This window comes from Equus quagga, chromosome 13 (assembly GCF_021613505.1).
Source record: "Equus quagga isolate Etosha38 chromosome 13, UCLA_HA_Equagga_1.0, whole genome shotgun sequence".
Classification (NCBI taxonomy): Eukaryota; Metazoa; Chordata; class Mammalia; order Perissodactyla; family Equidae; genus Equus; species Equus quagga.
Window position 1 is genome coordinate 13,753,685 of NC_060279.1, and position 26,211 is coordinate 13,779,895.

General features: G+C 37.4%; 1 protein-coding gene across 3 annotated transcripts in view; it reads left to right on the top strand.

Moving 5' to 3' along the window:
• Positions 1 to 26,211, top strand: part of RALGPS2 (Ral GEF with PH domain and SH3 binding motif 2) — a 154,339-nt gene that overhangs the window by 33,544 nt on the left and 94,584 nt on the right. For all 3 annotated transcript variants that reach the window (XM_046680546.1, XM_046680544.1, XM_046680543.1), the window contains 3 exons: positions 1,897 to 2,042; positions 10,430 to 10,534; positions 11,868 to 11,918. In XM_046680546.1, coding sequence (XP_046536502.1) covers positions 1,986 to 2,042; positions 10,430 to 10,534; positions 11,868 to 11,918 — 213 coding nt within the window. In that variant the 5' untranslated portion in view covers positions 1,897 to 1,985. The remainder of the gene's footprint in view (positions 1 to 1,896; positions 2,043 to 10,429; positions 10,535 to 11,867; positions 11,919 to 26,211) is intronic.

The following is a 26,211-nucleotide window of genomic DNA, read 5'->3' on the forward strand; positions in this document are numbered from 1 at the left end:
TTTCAGTAAATAATAGTAATAAAATTTATATATTTGATATGTAAAGTTGATTAAGGGTACCTATCCTTTAACAATTTAATTAAAATCTTTTTCTTAACACTAGGGGGCACTCTTGATTTATGGATTCATATCTGAATTAATCTTTATGCATGGAATGTGGAATGAAATGAAGTTACTTCAAAACACTTCATTGCAAACTGAGTGCACCTTTAGAGAGAATTTGGATTACCAAACTCGTTTTGAATAGCAGTGTAAATATAAGTTGATCTTTAATAGTGTTGTAAGGATAAGCTTATAAAATGAGATACTGTAGATTGGAGGAAATTTAAGTATTTCTGTGCTCCATTCATTTTCACATTGATTTTCTAAATGGTTTTAAAAATTCATTATTTCTGATATATTTCTCATTTAAAAAATTCTAGCATAGTGTTTGCTCTTAGCAGATACTTAGGATATATCTGAAGAAATGTGGGTAAAGTTAAGATGTGACTGAAGGCTGCTATCATTAGTAATAATCTTTAAGCATTTGAAACCAGGAATGTTTTGCTACATCTAGGAAACAGATTTTAGGCATTCTCACTCATTGTGTTTGCGGTTAGGATTTTGGTGATGCCCACCAACATGTATTTTGCCAGAGGTGTGTTTCTAAGGTTTTTGTCGTCTTTAATTAGAAGACTCCATTGAATTTAAGCTTTGTGTGGATTAAGTAGATAATAAAATCTGCATCATCAGAATAGCACACTTACCATGCATCAGCACTGTGTTAGCTGCTTTGCATGTATTAATTCATTTTTCCTCACACAACTCTATGAACTAGGTGCTTGTTGTTATCTCTGTTTCATAGATAAGGAAACTGAGCACAGAAAAGTTAAACAGTTTGCTGGGTTCACACTTAGGCAGTCTTGCCTAGAGCCTGCTTCAAAATCGCCATCCTGTATTGCTTCTCCAGAGAGAGGAAACAGCAGCAAGAGAATTATTATTGATATTTCAAACTCAGTTTTTGAAGTGGGTATAGTTTGAAATATGTAATTATGGACACATCATTTCTATTATGAAAAATATCATAGAAATTTAAAGTTGGAAAGGGGCCTTAAAGTCCATTTACTCTTGTCATTTTACGGAGAGGGAAATTCCGTTCTAGACAGGTGAAGTTGCCAATGTGGTGCTATGCGGCAAGTTACTTGTGGAAAGGGGTTAGAACCTCAAGCAGATACTCTGACGTCCAGTAAAGTGGAAAGAAACATAGTGTTGTGGAGAGAATATTTGGCTGGAATGGCTTGAATTTTGTTCTTGGCTCCTCATTTACTAGCCTGGGACCTCAGAGGCTCTGTTTCTTCGTGTTATATGAGTATATCTTCCTTAATTAGTCTTATTGGCAGTTGTGAAAATCAGTGAGATAATGGATTGACGATATTCAATAAACTTTAAAACCCTATGTGGATAAATGTCATTTATCACGGTATTTTTATGACATGTTCCATAATATTTTAATTTTGATTATTTGTGATATCTTTATAAACTAGATCATTAGCAGTGGTAAACTTACTCAGTATTGTTGATTTAGGGATGTCATTTAGATCTCAAAAAATGTATTGTGTTATGCCGTGTTACTCTGCCACGTTTTTGAATTTTTCTCACAATGTGATAAATTATGCTTTTGCTTTGCTGATGAAGAACATAACAGCAACATGTATTGAACACTGTCCATGGTGTTTCTGATCATTTGAAAATAGCATACAGGATTGTCCTCAAACTGGATTTAGTGACTTAACTGAAATAAAATAGAGTTCAGTAAAGTTGAGGTATTGTATTCCTTGGCATGGTGATAGGCGTGGATTCATTTTCTTAAACTTACAATATGACACACATTTAAAATATTCTGCCTGTTTTTTTCAGGAATAATAATGTATTTGCGGCCTTGGACGTGAACCAATCAGTCTTCTGTTGCTGATAACCTAGCGTCAGAGACTGATGTTGTGGGAAGCATGGACCTAATGAACGGGCAGGCAAGCAATGTTAATATTGCTGCTACTGCGTCTGAGGTAAGGCATTTAACAAGTTTAGTTGTGAGGTTTCTTACCTGGCATTCTTATTTTTCAAGCATTATGGTTGGTCACAGATTTAAATCAGAACTTGAGAAAAAGGACTACAAATTTCTTAGTTTTTTAAAGACTGTTTTAATTGTGCCATTCGCATGTTCACTGTACATCCTAGAAAGTTAATTCTATTCTCAGAGGGATGGCTTTCAGTTTTTCACTGTTGAGTATGATGTTGGCTGTGGGTTTGCCATATATGGCCTTTATTATGTTGAGGTCCTTTCTTTCTATACCCATTTTATTGAGAGTTTTTATCATAAATGGATGTTGGATCTTGTCAGATGCTTTCTCTGCATCTATCAAGATGATCATGTGTTTTTTATTCCTCATTTTGTTAATGAGATGTATCACACTGATTGATTTGCGGATGTCGAACCATCTCTGCGGATGTCGAACCATCAAGTGGGGTATAAATCCGACTTCATCATGGTGTATGATCCTTTTAATGTATTGGTATATTCGGCTTGCCAATGTTTTGTTGAGGATTTTTACATTTATGTTCATCAGCAATATTGGCCTGTAAATTTTCCTCCTTTGTGTTGTCTTTGGCTTTGGATCGAGGTGATGTTGACCTTGTAGAATGCGTTAGGAAGTATTCTGTCTTCTTCAGTTTTAGGGAATAATTTGAGAAGGATAAGTATTAAATCTTCAAATGTTTGGTAGATTCTCCAGAGAAGCCATTTGGTCCTGGAGTTTCATTTTTGGGGAGATTTTGATTATTGTTTCAATCCCTTTACTTTTCATCAGTCTATTCAGATTCTCTCTTTCTTCTTGCTTCAGTTTTGGGAGGTTGTATGAGTCTAAGAATTTATCTGTTTCTTCTAGGTTGCCCAATTTGTTGGCATATAGTTTTTCATAGTATTCTCTTATAATCCTTTGTATTTCTATGGTATCTGTTGTAGTTTCTCCCCTTTCATTTATGATTTTATTTGAACCTTCTTTTTTTCTTAGTCTGGCCAATGGTTTGTCAGTTTTATCTATCTTCTTAAAGAACAGCTCTTAGTTTCATTGATCCTTCCTACTTTTTTTTTTGGTTTCTATTTCATTTATTTCTGCTCTAATTTTTATTATTTCCCTCCTTCTGTTGACTTTGGGCTTTGTTCTTCTTTTTCTAGTTCTGTTAGGTATAGTTTAAGATTACTTACTTGAGTTTTTTCTTGTTTGTTAAGGTGGGCCTGTATTGCTTTGAATGTCCCTCTTAGTATTGCTTTTGCTGCAACCTGTATGAGTTGGTATGATGTATTTTCATTTTCACTTGTCTCCAGATATTTTTGATTTCTCCTTTAATTTCTTCATTGATCCATTAGTTGTTCAGTAGCATGTTGTTTAGTCTCCACATAATTGTGACTTTGCCTGCTTTTTTCTTGTAGTTGATTTCTAGTTTCATAGCATTGTGCTCAGAAAAGATGCTTGATGTGATTTCAGTCTTCTTAAATTTATTGACGCTTGCCTTGCTTCCCAACATATGATCTGTCTTTGAGAATGTTCCATGTGCACTTGAGAAGAATGTGTATTCTGCTGTTTTTGGATGGATGGAGTATTCTGTATATATCTATTAAGTCCATTTCATCTAGTTTTTCATTTAATTTCACTATTTCCTTGTTGACCTTCTGTCTGGGTGATCTGTCCATTGATGTAACTGAGATGTTGAGGTCCCCTGCTATTATTGTGTTGCTGTTAATTTCTCCCTTTAGGTCTGTTAGTAGTTGCTTTATGCACTTTGGTGCTCCTATGTTGGGTGCATAGATATTTATAAGTGTCGTGTCCTCTTGATGGAATGTCCCTTTTATCATTATATACTGCCCCTCTTTGTCTCTCATTGCCTTTTTTATCTTGACGTCTACTTTGTCTGATGTAAGTATGGAAACACCTGCTTTGTTTTGTTTGTCATTTGCTTGAAGTATCATCTTCCATCCCTTCACTCTGAGCCTAGGACTTGTCTTAGGTCTTGTTTAAGCCTGGGACTTGTCTTTTAATTCATCCAGCCACTCTGTGTCTTTTGATTGGAGTATTCAATCCATTTACATTTAGAGTGGTTATTGATATATGAAGGCTTAGTACTGCCATTTTATCACTTGTTTTTCAATTGTTCTGTATTTCCCTTGTTTCTCGTCCTGTGTATTTCCGCCTGCCACTTCAGTTTGGTGATTCTCTATGGTGGTTTTCTCAGTTTTATCTTTATTTATCATTTGTATCTCTGTTCTGATTTTTTGTTTAGTGGTTACCATGAGGTTTGTATAAAAGATCTTGTGGATGAGATTGTCCATTTTCTGATAGCCTCTTATTTCCATAGTCTAAGCAGGTTCCATCCCTTTCCTCTTCCCCTTCCAAGTTATTGTTGTGACAACTTGTTGTTTTGTGTTGTGAGTTTGTGATTAAAGTGAAGTGATTATAGTTACTTTTGATGCTTTCCTTTCCTTTATCTTTATCTTAGAATTTTTCTTATAATTTTTTCTTATAATTTTTTGCTAATCTGTTCTGATAGAGAACTATAATTTTCTGATTTTGTCTGCCTATTTATCTCCTTGCTCAAGGATTTGTAAACTTTTTTTTTTGTTTGTTCAGGTGTGAGGGCCTTGATCATTTCTTGCAGAGGGGATCTTGTGACAATGAGCTCTCTCAGCTTTTATTTATCTGGGAAAGTTTTTATTTCTACATCATATCTGAAGGATAATTTCACTGGATAGAGTATTCTTGGCTGAAAGTTTTTGTCTTAGTATTTTTAATATATCCTTCCACTCTCTCCCAGCCTGTAAGGTTTTTGCTGAGAAATCCACTAACAGCCTGATAGGGGTTCCTTTGTAGGTTATATTCTTCTGCCTTGCTGCCCTTAATATTTTTTCTTTGTCATTCACTTTTGCCAGTTTTACTAATATATGCCTTGGAGAGGGTCTTTTTACATTGATGTAATTGGGAGTTCTGTTAGCTTCACTTACATGTAATTCTAGCTCCTTCCTGAAGTTTGGGAAGTTCTCAGCTATTATTTCTTTGAACAAGCTCTCTGCTCCTTTCTCCCTCACTTCTCCCATTGGAATTCCTATAAATCCTTATGTTACATTTCCTAACTAAGTCAGATATTTCTCGGAGAATTTGTTTCTTTTTAGTCTTAGTTTGCTCTCCTCTTCCATCTGAAGCATTTGTGTATTTCTGTGCTCTTAGTTACTAATTCTGTCCTCCATAGTATCAGCTCTGTTTTTTAAGGGTTCCAGATTTCATTTTATTTCATTCATTGTGTTCTTCATCTCCAACATTTCTGATTGGCTTTTTTTTTATAGTTTCAATCTCTTTTTTGAGGAATTCCCTCTGGTCATTAATTTTATTCCTATGTTCATTGAACTGTCTTTCTTAGTTTTCTTGTAAGTCCTTGAATTTCTTTATGATGACTATTTTGAATTCTCTGTCATTTAGATTGTAAATTTCTGTGCCTTCAGGATTTGTTTCTGGGTACTGGTCACTTTCCTTCTGGTCTGGAGTATTAGTGTATTTCTTCATGCTATTTGATGGGGTGGACTTTTGCTGTCACGTAGTGGTAGTATTGCACATTTCACCTCCCACCACTAGGGGGGACAGGAGCTTTGTTTTCTGAGCCCACCATGACCCCTGGCAGTTCTGCCCATCCACTGCTGTGCCAATAGGGCCAATAGGGCTCTCTGCGTCTTGCCACTGCTACTTTACACATATAGTTGCAGATGCTCTGGCAGCTACCCCCTGACCTGGCTGTCTGGCCGAGATGCTGTGCCTGGTGGGGTTGGGTGGGGTGACCTTCTTTCCTGCCCCTGCTCTGCACTCTCTGGTTACCTGCCTGGGCTGCTCAGCTTGGTGGGTGCACCCCTACAGTGGCTTAGCTGCCTTGGTGTGGAGTGTTCCTGCAGGCTAGGAGGCAACTCTGAGAGTGAAAGCATTCCTATGAAAGGTTGCCTTTTCCCCCTTCTCCTCTAGAGTCGCACAGCGGTCGCTGCATGAGGTCCCATGGCATAGATCACTGCCGTTGTGGAGGGAGAGGGAGTCACTTCCCTCTGTCCACTGTGTCCCAGGGTGTCCAGCACCCCCACCTTCAGACATATGGCTGCATGGGTCTCCCACATGTCTGTTGTATGGATGTCGTCTGTCAGTTTATGAATGACCTTTTCATTGTATCTTAGGGGGGAGAGTCTAAGGGAAGAGCTCACTCCACCATGATGCTGATGTCACTCATGGAAAGAGTTAATCCCTATCCACTTAAGATACTTGACAAATAATGATTACTTAAAACCCTTTCTTGGGTTTAGTCTTATACAGAATTTCTTTTTAGGGTATTTTTACATTAGATGAACCTTGAGGGCAATGGTGCAAGTGAGGCGAAGAAAGATTCTTTTATTTGGAATCACATAATTTTGGACATTGTTTAGATCCCTTGATTCCATGCTTGTTGAAGGAGATCAAAGGACCATTAGGCTGGACTGCTCTAGTGATGTAGGTTAGAGTGTTAAAATGGAGACAAAGACTGAACTAGAAGCTCATCTCTCTAGTTAATGAATTGTGATTTTATTTTTGCCTCACTTCTTTTTCTTTTTTTATTTGTCTGTAAATCTAGGGTACTTGCCTGCTTTCCTTATAACTTTAGCGTCTAGCTCCTATATATTTCTCTGTTATTTTTTTCTTACTGTATAGGATGAGAATAATGTTTATGACTCTTTAACATCTTGGCCCCAAAGTTCCTTGGCCTCAAACCTCAACTCCGTTTTGCCCCAGCCAGTTACTTAGGCCTTGCTATCATTGAAAATATTCTAAGTCTATGATTTCGGTTATTTTTGTTATTCAGATGATTTCTGTATTTTCATCTCCAGCTCTGGCTTCCTTCATAAATTTTATTAAGCATTTCTGATGGACCAGACATTTTACTTAGAATATGAACAAGTCAAGTTACTTATTACTATTCTACTTCACAACCTGTAAAGAAGATAGCCTAGGGGCCGGCCCAGTGGCACAGCAGTTAAGTTCGCACATTCTGCTTTGATGGCCAGGGTTCACCGATTTGGATCCCGGGTGCACACATGGCACCGCTTGGCAAGCCATGCTGTGGTAGGCATCCCTCATATAAAATAGAGGAAGATGGGCACAGATGTGAGCTCAGAGCCAATCTTCCTCAGCAAAAAGAGGAGGATTGGCAGATATTAGCTCAGGGCTAGTCTTCCTCAAAAAAAAAAAAGAAGAAAATAGCCCCACCTTTTCTCTGACTTCTCTTAATAGCATCACCATTTCCCTAGCTATCTAAGTTTAAATCTTTAGATTTGTCGTTAACTTGCTTCCCCTTTGCCCAATGTAACCATTTCTCATCACAACAGGGAGAGTCCACTAGGAAAACAGAAGTTACAGCCTTCTGTAATGTAATGACGGAAGTGACGTCCCATCATCTTTGCTCTATTCTGTTGGTTAGAAACAGGTTGCAGTTCCTTCCCGTGCTGAATTGAAGAGGATTACACAAAGGCGTGACTACCGAGAGAGAGAGATGCTTGGCAGCCATCTTAGAGCCTGTCCACCACACCTTGTCTCTAGGATCTAGTCCTTTTCCTCCTTATTTCTACTAGTACCCTCTTTATTTGGTCATTTATTCTTGCCTAGAGTATTGCAGTGGCCTTTAGTTTGATCTTGTGCTTCTATTCTCTGCTATTTCTGGTCCATTTGACTCTGATTCAATTTTAGTATTTTTAAAATACAGCTGTTAAACTTTATAGTATCCCCAAACTGTCCGTGGTTCCTCATTGCCTACTAATTAAATAGAAGAGACACTCAGCCTTGCATTCAAGACTTTTCTCAAAATGTCCCTAACTTTCCTTTCTAATCGATTTAACTGCTACTAATCCTCTACTTGAAATTTACATTCTAGTGAAAGAATACTCCTTCTTGCTGATGTTTGTATAAACCCTGAGCTTTTCCTGCTTCTGTTAGACCTTTGCCCGTGTCAGTTTTTCTACCTGCAGTTTCTCTCATTCCATATGCCCCTGCCTGTCACTGCACAGAAAAGACACTTTATCTTTCAAAACCTATTTCAAATGCTATACTTATCATGAAGTCTTTTCCTGATTCCCTAAACACATAGAAATTTTCTTGTTTTTGAAATTATCACTTTAAAAAAAAACACTTTTTAAGAATTTTTTCCATTTATTTAAACATAGGTTTTCTTCCTCCTTGAGGCAGGGATTATATGATGTTTCTATATATGTTTGTATTATATTTATGTTTACTTGGTATATTTATAACCATATATCTTGAATATATGTGTGTGTATGTGTATAGTATATTAATAACTATATATCTTGAATCATTTAGTCTGGTATTACAGGAAACAGTACACAATTATTTGTTAAAAATATGTCATTTCACTTGTGTAAAAAATTCTGTTGACTTTCCTAAAAGTGAATGAATTACATCAGGCCTCAGAGTAGAATAACTTAGTATGTGAGAAGGAAGGGGGAAGATCTGCCTTTTAAATTGTCCTACTGCTGTGGCAAGAAAATAAGGTTAAAAATATGTATTTTCCGCCTTCTCTTAAAATGTAGATTTATTAACGTATAAAAATGTAAATTACATTAAAGGCCTATTTACCACAGTTCCTATTACCAGTATGTCATGTCTGGCTTTCAGCAAATTGTAAGCCATGCTAAAAAATAAGAAAAAACATAGTCTGAAGAGACAAAACAAGCAACAGAACCAGACTCAGATATGGCAGAGATTTTGGAGTTATCAGACTTGAAATTAAAATAACCATGAGTAATAATGCTAAGGGCTCTAATAGAAAAAATGGACAGCATGCAAGAACAGATGGATAATGTAAGTAGGAATATTGAAGCTCTAAGAATCAAAGGGAAATGCTAGAAATCAAAAACCTTGTGACAAAAATGACGAATGACTTTGGTTGGCTTACAAGTAGACTGGTGAGCAGTAGATAGCTGAAGGAAGAGTCGGTGAGCCTGAAGGTATGTCAGTGGAAACTTCCCCCACTGAAAAGCAAAGAGAAAGTAGAATGAAAAATGGGACAAAATATCCAAGAATTGTGGGACAATGACAGAAGGTGTAACACACACATAATGGAACTACCAGAAGAAGAAAAAGGGAGTAGAAGAAATATTTGAAGTCATAATGGTTGAGATTGTTCCACAATTAATGATAAATCCCTTCCTTTGTAATGATTTTGCTATTTAGCTGCAGCTAAAAGGAGGGAAAAGGTTAAAATGAGGCATAATGACAAGTGCTCAAAACTGCTATATAACAGCTGGTAGGTTGACATATATGTTATACCTTGGTAACTGAGACTTTGGTTAATTTTTTGTGCCATTAACTGTAGCCTCATATCCTGCTGCCATTTAACAGAGCATGATCCAAATGTTCTTACAGTGATTATGCTCTGATGTCAGCCAACTGATGCAGAATACATTTTTATCTCATGGTATAGATGAACTGGAAATTGAACAGACATAAGATTTTATTTTCAGAGCCAAAAGCCACCTTTTGTTGCACATACAGCAACAGCAAATTCAAAGTTAAAATAGTAACTGTAAAGCAGAAAACACTTAAATTGTAATATAATAGGAAGAATGATATTAATTTTTATAATCACAGACAGACATCACTTAATAAAGAAGGCTGGATTATTTAATTAATGGAATTCTGAATGTTTTCTTATGGTTTATGTTGTGAAAGTAATTTGCCTTTTTCTTAATAAAAATTAGTTTAAAAAATTATAAACAGATGTATTCTTCTCCTTGAACTTCCCTTTACCTCATTTGGGAATCATTGAACTTATTAAAATCTTTTTTTTTTAATTTATTTATTTTGAAAAAGGTTAGCCCTGAGCTAACTGCTGCCAATCCTTCTCTTTTTGCTGAGGAAGACTGGCCCTGAGCTAACATCCATGCCCGTCTTCCTCTACTTTATATGTGGGACACCTGCCACAGCATGGCGTGCCAAGTGGTGCCATGTCTGCACCTGGGATCCAAACTGGTGAACCCTGGGCTGCCGAAGTGGAACTTGCAAAACTTAACCACTGGACCACTGGGCCGGCCCCAAAGTCTTTTATTTATGTAGGAAATCGATAGGATTCAGGATGAGGAAACTGACAGACAAGAAAATGACTTACTCAAGAGCCTAAAAGTCTAAAGTTAACGTTAGATTTCAAGTTGCCTGACTCTTTATGTCATACTCTTTCCAACTAAGCAGCATGTTGTGCCCAGCTTTTGTACAGCATTTGTTACCCCACTGTTCTTAATTTACTCAGTTTTTAATGCCAATCTAGTTTCTATGACATTGGCTGTGAGACAGTATTAAAATGACTGCATTTTCTTTCCATTTAACAGAAAAGTAGCAGTTCTGAATCATTAAGTGACAGAGGTTCTGAATTGAAGAAAAGCTTTGATGCTGTGGTATTTGATGTTCTTAAGGTTACACCGGAAGAATATGCGGTAAGCTTCCCACCTCTCCTTTCTCCAGTTTTTGCACAAAATTTATGTATTGGTGCTGTGTTGAGTTAGAATTTGTAGCCACAGCAGAGGGATGGCAAAAAAAAAAAAAAAGGAAGAAGCTGGTTGTGGGAATTGATGGAGAAAGTCGCACAACAATGAGGAATCAGAGGGTGAAACTGGGAAGGTCAGAAGAGTGGTGGGTAGTTTTAGAGCAGCTTCTTAAGCTGCACTTTTAGCTGGGTAAGTAGTAAGTCGGTGTTTACCTTTATGGTAATTGCTTTCATCCCAACCTATACCACCTCCCCGAGCCAACTGTACTTTTTGACATATATAAGAAGTATTTTTACTTTTTTGTAAATTAAAAAATTGAAAAGTGAAATTTGAAGGCATTATTGCAATATCATAAAAGATATCTAGAAAAACTTTTCTTAACTGACATAAATGTTCATTTATTTATGTTCTCTCTCTCCTTTAACTTATTAACAGGGCATATAGATTTCCTGATATTGAACCACTCTTGCATTCCAGGAATAAACTGTGTTTGGTCATAGCATGTTATTCTTTGATATATTGTTGGATTTGTTTTACATCTGTGGCCATAAGTGAGATAGGTCCACAGCCATGTGAAGTCCTTAGATGTGAGTTGTCACTATTATAGTCTCATTACTTTTTATAGATTGGGAAGAAAACCTTTCTGTTAATATCAGATTTTATATTACCATTTAATAGTCACAACAGCACTTCTCCATGAACCAGTAGATCTGGTTTTTGTTTTTGTTTTTGAGGAAGGTTAACCCTGAGCTAACATCTGCTGCCAATCCTCCTCTTTTTGCTGAGGAAGACTGGCCCTGAGCTAACATCCATGCGCATCTTCCTCTACTTTATATGTGGGACGCCTACCACAGCATGGCTTGCCAAGCGGTGCCATGTCTATACCTGGGATCCGAACTGGCAAACCCCGGACTGCCAAAGTGGAACATGCAACCTTAACTGCTGTGCCACCGGGCCGGCCCCTGATTTTTTTTTATTTTGATTTAATGTGTATATGATGTGTCTAAATTTTTTAAATTATGTTTTTACTTTCTAACTTTACCTCATTTATCTCGTAAGAAAATACGAATAGGCATGAGATAATTGGAAATAATTATATTTAATGGTACAAGGGCTAAATTTTCATTTTCTCTAAGCACATAAAATTGATACTTTTTTCTAGTAAAGATTTGAGTATTCAATATATTTTAGTACAGAATTTTAATTTAAAATTTTAATTTAGCATATATGTCATATTGTAAATTCCAAAGAAGAAATTGTCACTTTTTACTTTTTGTTTCAGGGTCAGATAACGCTAATGGATGTTCCAGTATTTAAAGCCATTCAACCGGATGTGAGTAGTTTTAAGAACTTTCCTTTTAAATATACAAAATGATCGAGTATAGTATCCCAAATTAAGTTTTAGAAATGTCAAACTATACTTCATATTAATTTTTAAATATTTAAAGCTTTTGATGTAACTTTTCTGTTATTCAGCCCTCAGAAACATATGTGGCAATCATAGCAAGACATCACTGAGTTGTCAGTAGGACTCTGAATCATTTTGGTTGGTTAGGCCTCATCACTTGACTGAAGGAAGGAATAGACTAAGAGAGATGGAGTGATTACCCAAGGCCTTTGAAGCTTTTTACTGGGAGGACAGGAATAAGAAATTGGGTTTCATAGCTCACTCCAGTAATCTCTTCCCTTGCACCTTTATTTTATGACTTTGTAAGATGACTGTGTGTTGACATTTTGGAGAGAAGAGGGAGGATCAAGAAAGGCATTTTTTGTTTTTATTAAAAAGAAGGAGACTAACAATTGTTATGCATCTACAAACTGTATGCCGTTTGTTATGCTGTGTGTGTGTGTATGTGTCAACCTAAGTATGGTAAATCTATTTTACTGATGAGAAAACGGAATCACAGTTGTCTTTGATACACAACTAAGTGTTGGAACGGGGTTTCAGATTCTAAAAGCAGATGCGTTTTCCACTCTTATCAAGTAAGAATATAATATGATTTTGTACCCCAAAACTAAGCCATTGATAATAGTGACATTTGGTACCATAAGATAGGTAATTTTTTACTTCTTTTGGGAACAAAATATAGTGTGTTTTATAGTATATACAAGTCTGTGGTGACCCTGAACACTATGATAGCTATGAGTCAGGGAAAACATCTGTGTCTTCCATGGTATTCACTGCGTTAGTCCTGTGATTTTCAAGTAAGTTACTTAACATCTTAGTGTCTCAAGTTTGTCACTTACAGAATGAAGTGGTGAGCCTAAATGATCTCCGAATCTCTGTAATTTCCACAATTCTGTGTTTTCCTGACTTTTCCCCCATACTGCCAAGGATTCTCTCAATAGAACCATTAGATTAGCAATAGAGGAAGAGGAACAATCTGTTTAATAAGGCACAAATAGAAAATGGCTTTTGTATTTAAATAACAAAAACTGAAATATTCAGTTCCTTATATCCCTGAACAAAACAAACTAAATTCTTTACAGAAATTACAATTTTTGCCCTGAAATCTCCTTAGACATAATTTTTCCTTTTGAATAAACTGCAATGACTGTCTTGCTGTTTCATGTGAGATTAGTGCTGTCTTATAGAAATGTAATGTGAGCAGCTTATAAAGCTTTACATTTTCTAGTAGGCACATTACAAAGTAAAAAGAAACAGGTGAAATTACTTTTAATAATTTTATTTAACCTACTTCATCCAAAATATTATCACTTTAAGTTGTAATCAGTATAAAAATTATTCAGGTATTTTACGTTATTATTTACGTGCTAAGACTTTGAAATTCATTTTATGTCATACAATTACAGCACATCTTTATTTAGAGTAGCCACGTTTCAAGCACTCAGTAGCCATTTGTGGTGAGGGGCTTGGATGTTGAAGATGTAGATAATGACTGCTTGAAGACGTAGACATCAAGTTGATGGGAATTTTTTTATTTCCCTGGGACATCTAATACTACTTTGTGAAATTTAGAAGTAAATCTTAAAATTCTCTTGACCCCACTCCCTGATCTAATTTAACACCAAATCTTGTTTTTTTTTTTTTTTTTTGGTGAGGAAAATTGGCTCTGAGCTAACATCTATTATCACTCTTCCTCTTTTTGTTTGAGGAAGATTGGCCCTGAGCTAACGTCTATGCCAGTCTTCCTCTATTTTATGTGTAGGAGGCTGCCACAGCATGACTTGAAGAGCAGTGTAGCTCTGTGCCCGGGATCTGAACCCGCAAAACCTGGGCCGCCAAAGTGGATCATGTGAACTTAACCATTACACCACCAGGCCAGCCCCTCATTGATTTTTCTTTTTTTTAACCTCCTAAGTATTGTGTCTGTCCATTCTCCCTCTATTCCCAACACCCCAATCCAGGATACCATCTTATCTGAGCTGAATTACTACAGTCCCCCTTACCTGATCTACCTGCCTTCCCTGACCCTTCTAAACTCTTCTCTACCTAATAGCCGAGGCAATCTGTTCAACATGTAAATCTGCTCACATGATCCCTCTGCTTAAAACACTTGAGTGGCTTCCTGTTGCTCTGAAGATAGAGACAAACTATCCTAAGTGGTCTACAGATCTCTTCATAGTTTTGCCTCTTCCTACCTACTCTAACCGCATCTTACGTTCTTCCCGCCTCTTTCTGAGCCAGCTATCCTGGCCTTGTAATCTCTCTCACTGAGCTTGTGTAACTAGTTAACTCCTCCTCATCTTTCAGTTCTTAGATCAAGTTTGACTTTCTCAGGTAAACTTTTCTTGTCTTCCTGCAGCTCTTCTAGCACTGTCTGCTTCTTCGCTGGACTTGTCAGTTGCAGTTTTACGTTTATGTGTTGTGATTCAACAAGTATTTAACTGGTGTCTGTTATGTGCCAGGCACTGTTTTTTTGCTGGAGATACAGCAGTAAACCAACAGACTAAGTTCCTGCCCTTGTGGATCTTACATTTGAGTGAGGTGAGCTAGACAAACGTGTCATGAAAAACATAAAGCAGCTAGAAGAGGATACAGAGTGAGGGCAGTGGGAGTTCTGAGTTTAGATAGGATGGTTAGAAGGGCTTCCCTGAGAAGGTAACATCCCAGCAAAGACTGATGGAGGTGAGAGAGGTAGCCATATGGGTATTTGGAGAAAGAGTGTTCCAGGCAGAGAACCACCAGGGCAAAGGCCAGTGAGCTACAATGAGTGAGCAAGGAAGTATGGTAGAAGGTAAGAGTGTAGAGTGAGGTCTGGGTGGCACAGGGCCTTGTAGACCATTACTCTGGATAAGATAGGAAGCTCTTGGAGGGTTTTGAGCAGAGGACCGACAGTTTCTGACTTAGGTTTTAAGTAGCTTTTCTGACTACTGACTAGGGTAAGGGGGGAAATGAGTGTGGGGGCAAGGGTGGAGTGGTACCAAGGACTGAATCAGGGAGACCAAGTGAGAGACAAGGTGGCTTAGATCAGAGTGGGAGTGGAAGAGAGGTGGTGGAAGGTGTCAAACATTATGTGCAAGAGGAGTCAAAGACGCTGCCAAGGTTGGCCTGACACCAAAAGTGCGTGGTTGGTAGTCTAGATGGAAAATTATTATTATATTGTTTTCACCATTCCTGGGGCTGCCTTTGTATAGAATATTGTGTGCAATGTAGCCTTGTGGAAAAAGGCCAGAGGAGCAGATTTTGAGGAAAGAGGGAGAGTTTGACTTTGGACATGTTTAGTTTTACATTCCTGTCAGACAGCCAAGGAGAAGATTGAGTTAGGTAATATATACTAGCATATATTTTCAGTCCAGGTTGGAAATAAAAGTTTAGGAGATGTCAGTGTAGAGATATTAAAAGTGTGGGTGAGATCACCAAGAGAGTGAAAATAGAGAGAAGAAGGGTCCTATTTAGTGTTTAGGGGGTACTAGCAAAAGGTGCTAATAAGCAGCGGCCAGTGATTTAGGAGGAAAATGAGGTGATTAGTCTGGAATTTGATGAGCTAAGTGAAGAAGGTGTTCTTAAGAAGGAAGGAGTGATCAAGACTTGTCAGTCTTGTGCTTATCTGATTTTTGCTTGCTGCTTCCACTGGATTTTAAGCTATGAGAGGGCAGAAACTGACAATTTTGCCTTACTTTTCTATCTGTCTGGCATGTAGTGGGAGCTCAATATTTAGAATGATAAAATGAACATAGTGTTTAGTAAATATTTGTTCAATGAGAGACTGTTCTCAAAAATGGAAGCAGTAGCTCTATTGGAAGAAACGATGTAGCCCCAAAATATCAGTCTCATATAGTTATCAAGATTACGTTAAATCTGGCAGCGTAAACAGGACTGTGTCATCGGACAGAAAAATGTTTCTTAATTTATTATGAAATGTCTAAGACATACAACAAGCCATAAAGAATACGGTGAGCCCCACGTTCCTGCCTCCCCAGACTGTTGAGGCTGCTCTGCGCTCTCCCATGTTCGCCTCTCTTCTCTCCACTCGCCACAGTAGCCGCTGTCCAGTTTTGATCTAGGTCATTCCTGTGCGCTTCGTTATATTTTTTCTATAAGTATCCGGTAGCAGTATATGCCATTTCAGGTTTTTAATTCTTTCTGTAAATGGAATCCTGTTGTTTTTGTCGTCTTTAGATTGCTTTTTAAAAGCTCAGCATGGTTGGCTAGCATCTAGCGCGTTACTTACTGAGTTGTGGAGCATGAAGACCTTTAAACCTGTTAAACACTGCCAGATTGTTTTCCAAAATGTACAGATATTGTTTGCTTATTATAGCAAAACCCTTGCTATTGATAAATTTAGCAAAAGATTGTTTAAACCATGATGTCAGCCAATCTAATGTATTAGTCTTATTTATAAACATAGAATGGTGTCTACCTCATTATGTAGTCAGAGTATTAACTTCATTAAAGAATGAAGGAATTCTCTTTGTTAAATCAAAATTTAACTTCAGATATCATGAAAAGATAGTGATTATCACTGAATCTAGTGAATTTATCTTCATGTTTCTTTCTGTTCCGTTATACCAGTGTTCATCTCTATATATAACTTCATATAAAACTTCCAAAAAGCTATATATATACTTTGCGAAACTGTTAAAGATCTTTAGTTGTTACGCCAAAACCATTGAAATCAAAGCTCACTATTATGTTTCTATATCCATATGTAACTTTATTTTAGTTGAAAATTTATTCACATTCTCTGAAATAAAAAGTGTACTAAATTTGAACTGGGAAGAGTCTGGACTCTGAATCCAGCTACGTGGTGTAGTGGTTTTAGTTGCAGGCTGGTGATTGACTCACACGAGTCCCACTCAGTTTTCTGTAACAGAGGCAATTTCTGAGTTACCTGGAGCGTAAAATATGTATCTCCCGTGAATTCGGTTCCCGAAGTAGGACCCTATAATTCCTACCAGTTTGTGGAATTCTGTATTTCCGAGTCTGTCGTGTCAAGCAGAATTTAGCTAAGTTTGTTCTGCCTAAACTTGTTCTTGACTTGTGGGAAGAAAGGGACAGTTGTAAGAAGTGCAATTGTTTTCTCAGAATAAAACTGCTTATCTACACTGTCTGTTACACAGTATGCCTCAAAATTGCTCAGGTAAAGAAAGGAAAATTCCAAGCCTTTTATTTCACTGTAGAAACTATCTGCCTTTTCTTTGAGGTTTCAAAAATTATTTTTTATTATATAGGCACTGTCCTTAGTTATCAGTAGACTACTGGCCAAATAAAATCATGCCTTTAAGAGCAGATCTGAGTCAAACATAGTGCTAAGCCTGGTTTTCCTCCAACTCTGTATCACACTTGAAATTACCTCAGATTGAAAGAAAATAAAAGAACAGATTTTGGTACTTCGTTTCTTAGTTTTTTATTTTATTGTAGAGAAGATTGTAAAAACATATTTACCAATGAAAAGAATTTAATGTTAAGGGAAGTTCACCAGTAATTAAGAAAAGTACTTAGTAGGAGTATAATTACATAGAAAAATTGTTTGCTCCAGTTGCATTTTTTAAGGTTTCCTGTCTGAGTGATTTATACCATTATCCATTTTAATACTAGTCAGAAACTGAGGAGTCGTTCTTTTCCCTTCCCTCTATTCTCTTTCCCCTGTTCTCCAGTATCTCCAATAGATCTTACCTCCCAAATAACTTTTCTCCCCTCCCTCTTCCCTGTCAACTCTGAAGGACATTTATTCAAAGACTCCAGTATTTGTACAAGGCTGCAGCTCACTGACTCTGGAAACAGGAGCATTCCAGAGTGTCTGTCTGTCGTTGTGGGGCCTGAGAACGGGTCTCAGCTCATTTGTCCATCTATACACCGACTCTCTCCATCTGAACACTTTGCGCTGATGCTCCCCAGCTGGCGCTATAGAAGTCCTGAGAAGCCTCACTTGCCCACTGGCCCAGGCAGCAGGGCCGAATTTGGAAGCTTCTGTGGATGCTGATCCCTCGGACATGAAACCAGGCTTTTCACTGTTCTCCCCCGCTCGCATTAAATAGCCATCTCTTAGCGATGAGGAGAAACACAAGAATATGGTTGCTGAAACTGTAATGATAGTGATGACAAAGAAGGAAAAAGGCCAGTACATCCGTCATCTACACTCAACCACTGACAAGATGGCCTTGCAACTCTTACTTCCACGGAGTGCTCACTCGCTCTCTTTTTTCTTTAGTTTTTTGGGGGCAAATTGCCATGTATTTTGCTGCCTCTTAATTTTTTCCTTTGTAATCAGTGTCCAACATTCACAGCTCTCTGGTAGGTGCTCAAAAAATTCTTAATTACTTAGCTTATTTAAAAACTTATTTTAAAGCGCTTAGAAGTCTAGAAGATGTTTTTCAGTGGCAAAACATAAAAGCAAAGAACAAGAAGCCTTACATTTTTCTTTCAACTTTGTCGTTTATGGATTCTGCTACTAGTACAATCTGTTTCATGTCTTTGGCCGTTTTAAATTATTAAACCCATATAATAAGGGATTTTGGACTACTTGATCTTTAAAATACCTTGTAGGTCTTTGAGAAATTCCTGAAAGTAGGATAATTTTTAGTGGCGACTTCAGAGTCAGAGCTGCAGTTAAGTGTAGTTCTCAGTCAGTGATAAATATGATTTTGATCGAAACTGCAGAAGTCTTAAGGAGGTAATAAGGTTGGGGAGCAGTCATGAGTCAGGCTCTTAAAGATTGGAGGTCTTTTGTCTTCTCACTAGAACGTAAATTCCACAGCGGCAGAAACTTTTGTCTTCTCTTTTCACCGTTGTATCTGTAGTGCCTAGAATAATACCTGTTGGATATTTAAGTTTGATAAGTGACCATTGCCTAGCTTTATACTTTAGAGCCTACAAGCATATCATCATCCCCCACTGTTTATCGTGTTTGGAGACATTTCTGTAAAATCCGCTACTCAGTCCAGGAATGTGGCTTTTATAAAATAATGTTCTTTCTGTGGAAACAGGAATGACTTCTTTTCCGCCACCCACAATTCAGAACATTTTCAGATTTCTTCCGTCGTATGAATTCTTTAATGCTTTTAGTAAGCGCACACGTTTAGGTTAACGGTTCTTTACATTCATTAATTTCTAGTATGAATTTTCTGGTGTTTAGTCAGGCTCAGCTCTTGTTAAAGTTTTCTCACATTTCTTATATAGATAGATTTCCCCAGTATGGTTTCTCTTTTAATCAGGAAGAGTTGTTTTCTTTTAGAAAGCTCTTCCATGTTTATATGGCTTCCCTCCATTGTAAGTTCTTTCATGTTGAGGAAGCAGTGACTATTCTAAAGGTTTTTCCAGGTTTATTACATTCATAGGTTTTTTGTTGTTATTTTTGTCTATTACGAATTCTCTGATGCTCTATAAAGCTTCTGTTTCTTCTGAAAGCTTTACCACATTCATTACCCCAATGAGATTTCTCTTCAGGATAAGTATTATGTTATTCAACACAAGATGAGTTATGGCAGAAAGCTTGCTTCCAGTCAGGTTTCTCCCCAGTAGCAATTCTCTGGTTCTTTCAGTAAGTCTTAATTTTTTAAAGGGTGAATTGTGCGTGAAATCCGTACTATAGTCATTACATTGGATGATGTTTGCCTCTTGTGAGGTTCTCAAGTGTTCATAAAGTGACAGGCTCTGACTGAAAGTCCTCTGACACGTGACATTCAAGAGGAAAGTTCTGCCTTTATTATTTGTCCTAGTAGGTCCATACAATGTCATTTAGATTATATTCATAAACAGACATTAAATACAAAGGATAGGAAAGGCGCTCCTGTATAACTAGGATACACTAGAGATGGAGGAAGAATGCTGGTTAAAGGAAGGAAAGGACATAATAGGTAATTCTGAATCTTATTAAAATGTTTCTGAAGAACTTAACAATTGAGATGTTTCGGACAATATGTAAAAAGAGCTTTCTCTATGCAAGCTTTCTTGTGTATGCAAAGAGACTATAATCTCGGCAACATCCAAAGGTCGAACATCGGGAATATCATAGTTCTATCCTTGTTTTAATGAAAATTATCATTTATGTTAGGTTTAAAATGTAAACAATCCATGAATACAGTGAAAGGTTTGAAGAAAGCAAAGAAGACATGTAGACTTGAAATTTTTCTTCAAGGCTGGAATAAAACTAACTGTTCTGTTGGAAGCAGGGTGCAGCTGTTTTATGAGTTCATGTTATTGCTGTTCATCAGCATGAACTTCCTTAATATATAGTCAGGTCAGGCTAAGATTAGAACTGGAGAAGGTGGAGGAGAAGATTGTTGGTTAGGAGAGTAGGTGTATCACGGCATCGGTGGTAGAAGAAGAGAGCTCCTGCCTTTATCTCTGACCTTGTTATAGGGGCGCGTTTATGTATTAGGAGGCGGGAGGAGGGGGAGGAGAGAATGTGAGTACATTAGAAAAGGTGTTAGATTTTTGACAACATACTATGTTGGAGGTATGTAGTTTCAAAGCTTAGTCTGTCAATTAAAAATATGGGAATTGTAGGGAGCACGTCGTTTGCAGCTGAGATTTTTTTCTAAATGGCCATATAGGCTGAATGCTAATGGAGCTAGTATATTCCCATAAAGTGTCCCATTTTGAGCATCGGAATACCTCAGCGGTAATTGTCTTCTCCTTGGGAGGCTCCCTCACACACAGTCTTTTACAATCCCATCGCTTTTTCTTTCTTCCCTCAATCTCTGTCTACATGCTGGTCTATATTGGCCTTTTCTCTTCTTCTATCTATAGGTCTCCCTACAACATCACCCTTAGAACAGTCCTTTTAAGAGAGTTGGAACCTACAAGATGAAATTTAGATCAAGAATTTGACTTTACAGAACAAACCTACAAGACATAAGAGAAGCTGTGGCTCCCGTGAAATTCAGTAATTCTTTCATAGGGTAGGTGGTCATCCGTTGTGGTGTTTGCCTTCACACGTGCTTCCAAAATTAACTCAGTTGAAAATTGGGCTTGACAGTTTCATGGCTCAAAATGAGTCTCTGAATATTCTTTCAAATATACTTTTAATGACAATTAAGAAATTGCCTTTATATATGTGAGTTGCTACTAGAAGGTTTCTCTTCACTGCCTGATTTAAAAATTGCAAGTTGGGCCAGGCTTGGTGGCCCTGTGGTTGAGTTCGACATGGTCTGCTTCAGCAGCCTGGATTCGATTCCCGGGTGCCGACCTACAACCACTCTGTTAGCAGCAATGTTGTGCTGGTGGCCCACATACTAAAAAATGGAGGAGGTTTGGCATGAATGTTAGCTCAGGGCCTATCTTGCTCAGCAAAAAATAAAATATTGCAAGTTAAATCCATTTGAACAAATCTTAAGAGGTATTGAGACTGCTCTATTTCATTTAGCCTTTGCTAAAATGGAGGCTTTTTACATAGTATACTCGACTTAAGTCAGTCCTATTCTTAAGTCAGACCCTAAAAAAATACATTCTTTGAATCGCTAAAGTTTACTGCAACTTTTTGGTATTTGTGGGAGATGTTTTATTATAGAATAACTCTCGACCGGGCTGATAAGCTGTCAAATACAAGATGACGTTAGTAAGAGAATTTATTTCTTAGATTGTATTCTGGTGTCACTTGGAGGAAGATCCTAGAGTCTGAGACAAAAAGAGATAGAGACAAAGGGAAAAGCAATTTTGTTCTCACAGAGAAATTTAGTGGCTGTTGAGAGGTAGAGATAGGGCAGGACAGGATTCTTTTAAGGCAACCATGAGTGCATGTCAGAGTTTAGGAGGAAAGTAGTGGGTGAGTTCCTGGAGTCCTTGTGCAATTTCAGCTTCATAATCTGCTAAAAGGGTTTTTGTTGTTACTGTTTTTTAACTTTTTATTTTGGGGTAATTCCAGATTCACAGGAAATTAGGAAAAAAGTAAAACAGGAATAATTGTAGATTCATAGGAAGTTGCAAAAATAGTGCAGACAGGTCCCATTTACCCTTCACCTTGTTTTCCCCAGAAGTTACGTCTTATATAAGTATAATACAAGATCAAAACCAGGAAATGGACATTTGTACACTGTGTCTGTATCATTTCATGACAGTTTATCATATGTGTAGATTTGTCTAACCACCACCTCACTCAGGATACAGAACTACTCCATCTCCATAAAGATGTCTCCCTTGTGTTTCCCCTTCGTAGTCACAGCCATCCTGCTCCTGCCTCCCCCCCACCCCCACCACTGTCCCTAGCTCCTGGCAACCATTGATCTGATCTTCATCTTTATACTTCTGTTTGTCTTTGTATTAGATGGGCTAGCAATGTAACATTCTCTCAAAGGGGAAATGTTTTCTGAACAGAAACTACCATTGTAAGAGGTTTAAAAAAACTTGCTTGTTTCTTCACCTTTTCTAATTACAAATTTTTTTGGAGTGGAGGGCTCCAGTGGTATTTTAATCCATTTGCTCCCAAGTAATATGACTACAGATTCATTCGTTCTCCCCTCTTTCAGTCTATTTCCAACAGAGTTTTCTTAAAGGGGCAAAGCATTTTTCCATTAAATTAATCATGTTCAAATCTTCCAAGAACTGGATGGATTTTTCAGAACCTCTTAACGTTTCTTATTTGAGGAGTCAAAAATGCATTAAAAAAATTTAATGTAAAAAAAATAAAGCGATAATTCACTGATACTTTTCTCTGGGTCCCTTATTTATCATAGTAGATTATAATGATGAAGATAGGATTTCTGATATCAAATGGGTTGATATATATAAAGCACTTAGAATAGTACCTGGCATGTAGTGATCTCTATATTAATGTTAACTATTATTTTTATTACTGCTGTTAAGACATCTGTTCTCAGGATGAGAAGGAAGGACTTTTTTTTTTAACTTTTTATCAAGATTATGATAGTTTACCACCTTGTGAAATTTCAGTTGCCATTATTGTCAGTCATGTTGTAGGTACACCACTTCACCTTTAGTGCCCTCCCCCCACCCCCCCTTTCCCCTGGTAACCACCAATCAGTTCTCTTTGTCTATATGTTTAACTTCCACCTATGAGTGGAGTCATACAGAGTTGCTCTTTCTCTGTCTGGCTTATCTCACTTAACATAATACCCTCAAGGTCCATCCATGTTGTTGTGAATGGGATGATTTTATCCTTTTTTATGGCTGAGTAGTATTCCATTGTATATAAGCCATATCTTCTTTATCCAGTCATCAGTTGATGGGCACTTAGGTTGCTTCCACATCTTGGCTATTGTGAATAATGCTGCAATGAACATAGGGGTGCATGAGACTTTTGGAATTGCTGATTTCAAGTTCTTTGGATAGATACCCAGTAGTGGGATGGCTAGGTCATATGGTATTTCTGTTTTTAATTTTTTGAGAAATCTCCATACTGTTTTCCATAGTGGCTGCACCAGTTTGCATTCCCACCAACAGTGTATGAGGGTTCCTTTTTCTCCACAACCTCTCCAACATTTGTCACTTTTTGTTTTGGATATTTTTGCCATTCTAACAGGTATAAGGTGATATCTTAGTGTAGTTTTGATTTGCGTTTCCCTGATGATTAGTGATGGTGAGCATCTTTTCATGTGTCTATTGGCCATCCGTGTATCTTTGGAGAAATGTCTGTTCATGTCCCCTGCCCATTTTTTGATCGGGTTGTTTGATTTTTTGTTGTTGAGCTGTGTGAGTTCTTTATATATTATGGAGATTAACCCTTTGTCAGATATATAACTTGTAAATATTTTTTCCCAACTAGTGGGTTGTTTTTTTGTTTCAATCCTGTTTTCCCTTGCCTTGAAGAAGCTCTTTAGTCTGATGAAGTCCCATGTGTTTATTCTTTCTATTGTTTCCCCCATCTGAGGAGATAGGGTGTCCGAAAAGATCCTTTCGATACTGATGTCAAAGAGTGTACTGCCTATATTCTCTTCTAGAAGACTTATTGTTTCAGGTCTAATCTTTAGGTCTTTGATCCATTTTGAGTTTATTTTGGTGAATGGTGAAAAAGAATGGTCAGTTTTCATTCTTTTACATGTGGCTGGAGAAGGAAGGACTTTTAAAGCACAAAATCAGAAGATTAAATCACACGGAAAAGGACAGGTGTATTAGCTATTTTAAACAAACAGAAACCAGGCGCCTGTATGCACATGAAGAAGATTGGGAAGATGCATGTTTATGTAGGTTTGCTTCAGGTGGTGGATTTATAGGTGATTCGCAGCTCCTCACCCCCCACCCCCCATTTTCTCTCTATTTAACAAACAGAATTACTCTTAGAGTTGGGGAAATTAAAGTAATAATATATAGAAAGGGAATTAAATGTGCCCAATTTTGGTAAGACTCTTGTGGAACTGACACTTGGTAGTGGCAGTATAAATGATTCTGCTATTTCAGGAGGGCAGTTTGACAGATATCAAAGCCTCGAAATGGTTTGTACTCTTTGACCTAGTGATTTCGCTTCTCAGCCTGTGCTTTTGGAAAGGACCAGAAATGTCAGAAAAGGTGCAAAGATATTTATTCTTTATAGTGTAGCCTTACTTGTAACAGGACAATGAAACCTGCTTTATGTGTAAAGCTCTGTAATTGAGTTTGCACTCTATGTCAGACGGCTGCCTTGAGTGGTTTAACAGCGGTTGATGGAGACCCTTTGCTCATATTATTAATATAAATTTGGAAATTATATTAATTGGCTAAAAACAAATTCAGTATTTATGGGTTTAATCCTAGGAATTTTGTCCTAAAATATGGCCTCTTTGTATAGTTGTGTAAATATGTGGTGATTTTTAGAAAGAAGAAAAATGTTTCCTAGCAGTTTGATGTTTTTAATATAGTTATATGTCCTTTTATGTTAGTATAATGTCTACCACTAAATATTTTCCGTCTATACAGAGGAATAATGTGAAACGAGCATATATCTAAGCTGAGTACCAAGCAATGTTTTATACTGTAGAGTTACTTCTGTCATTTTATTTTTTTCCTTTAGTAGTTTTGAATTTGAAAGTTGTAATCTAATTTTAGGTTTAAGAAAAAAAGTAATTCATATCCTCAGAGCTTTTACTGCTTATCTACTGTGTTGAAGCAATGTCATCTCTTGCCTCAGTATTCCCCATCTCAGTTGCTCAAACCAGAAAGTCGGGAAACTTAATACTTCTGGATACCCCATTCTTAGCTTACACTGTGTGAATCCAGTTATTGAATAAGTCCTGCCTGCCTCCAAAATATCTTGAATTACTACTTCTTTCGCTGTCTGCTCACACCACCCTAGTTGAAGGAACATTACCTTTTTCTTGCAGTATTATAATATCATCATAACTGTTTCCTCAATCTTCCCCTGACTCAATTCATTCCGTTTTGTTTGCTTTTATTTTATTTCAAAATTGTATTGAAGATTTGCATATATCACATTTAAGAAGTCAAATATTTCCATAAGAGACCAAAATATAGCAATACCCTAGCCCAGCTGCTCCCACCATTCTAGCCTCCATCCAGCCGTGAGCCCCACACCCATCCAAGTCTCTTAGCTATTTCTCCTTGGATGAATTTGTATCTGTTTTTCAAATAATATATCTGAATTATTTATGATTTTTCAATTTTAGGTATGATTAACTAACTGCTATAGAAAGTGATTTCACTCTCTTATGTTCTCTTGCCCTTACATTTACACAATTCACATCCTCCTCTTTTTCCCATATAGTTATGTCACAATTTTGACATGAATAAGTAACTTAACTTACTTAAGTTTTGTTGTCTTTGAGCTAATAACTTACTCTAGCTTTCTTTGTACTTGTCACTAATTTTTCTGCCAGAAGTTAATATAGTGAATGTGTCTTCTCAGTGTGTTCAGATCCTTCAGCTGTTCTGTTAATCATCTTTCAGAGACTTCTCTCTTGGAATCTCTGTCCTCTTGCAGCTTACAATCTGAACTGTTATTCTTTTCTTTTTGTTCCCTGCTTTTTCTCCCCAAATCCCCCGGTACGTATCTGTATATTTTAGTTGTGGGTTCTCCTAGTTGTAGCATGTGGGATGCCACCTCAACACAGCCTGACAAGCAGTCTCTTGTCCGCGCCCAGGATCGTACCGAACCGGCGAAACCCTGGGTCGCTGAAATGGAGCGTGCGACCTTAACCACTCGGCCATGGCGCTGGCCCCAAACTGTTGTTCTTAAGGTCTGCGCACAGTTTTGTCCCAGGATCTCTCTTTACCGTTAATCTGGGAATTTCCAGTAGTTCCTTTCGGTGTTGGTTCCTCAGTTTCCCGGATC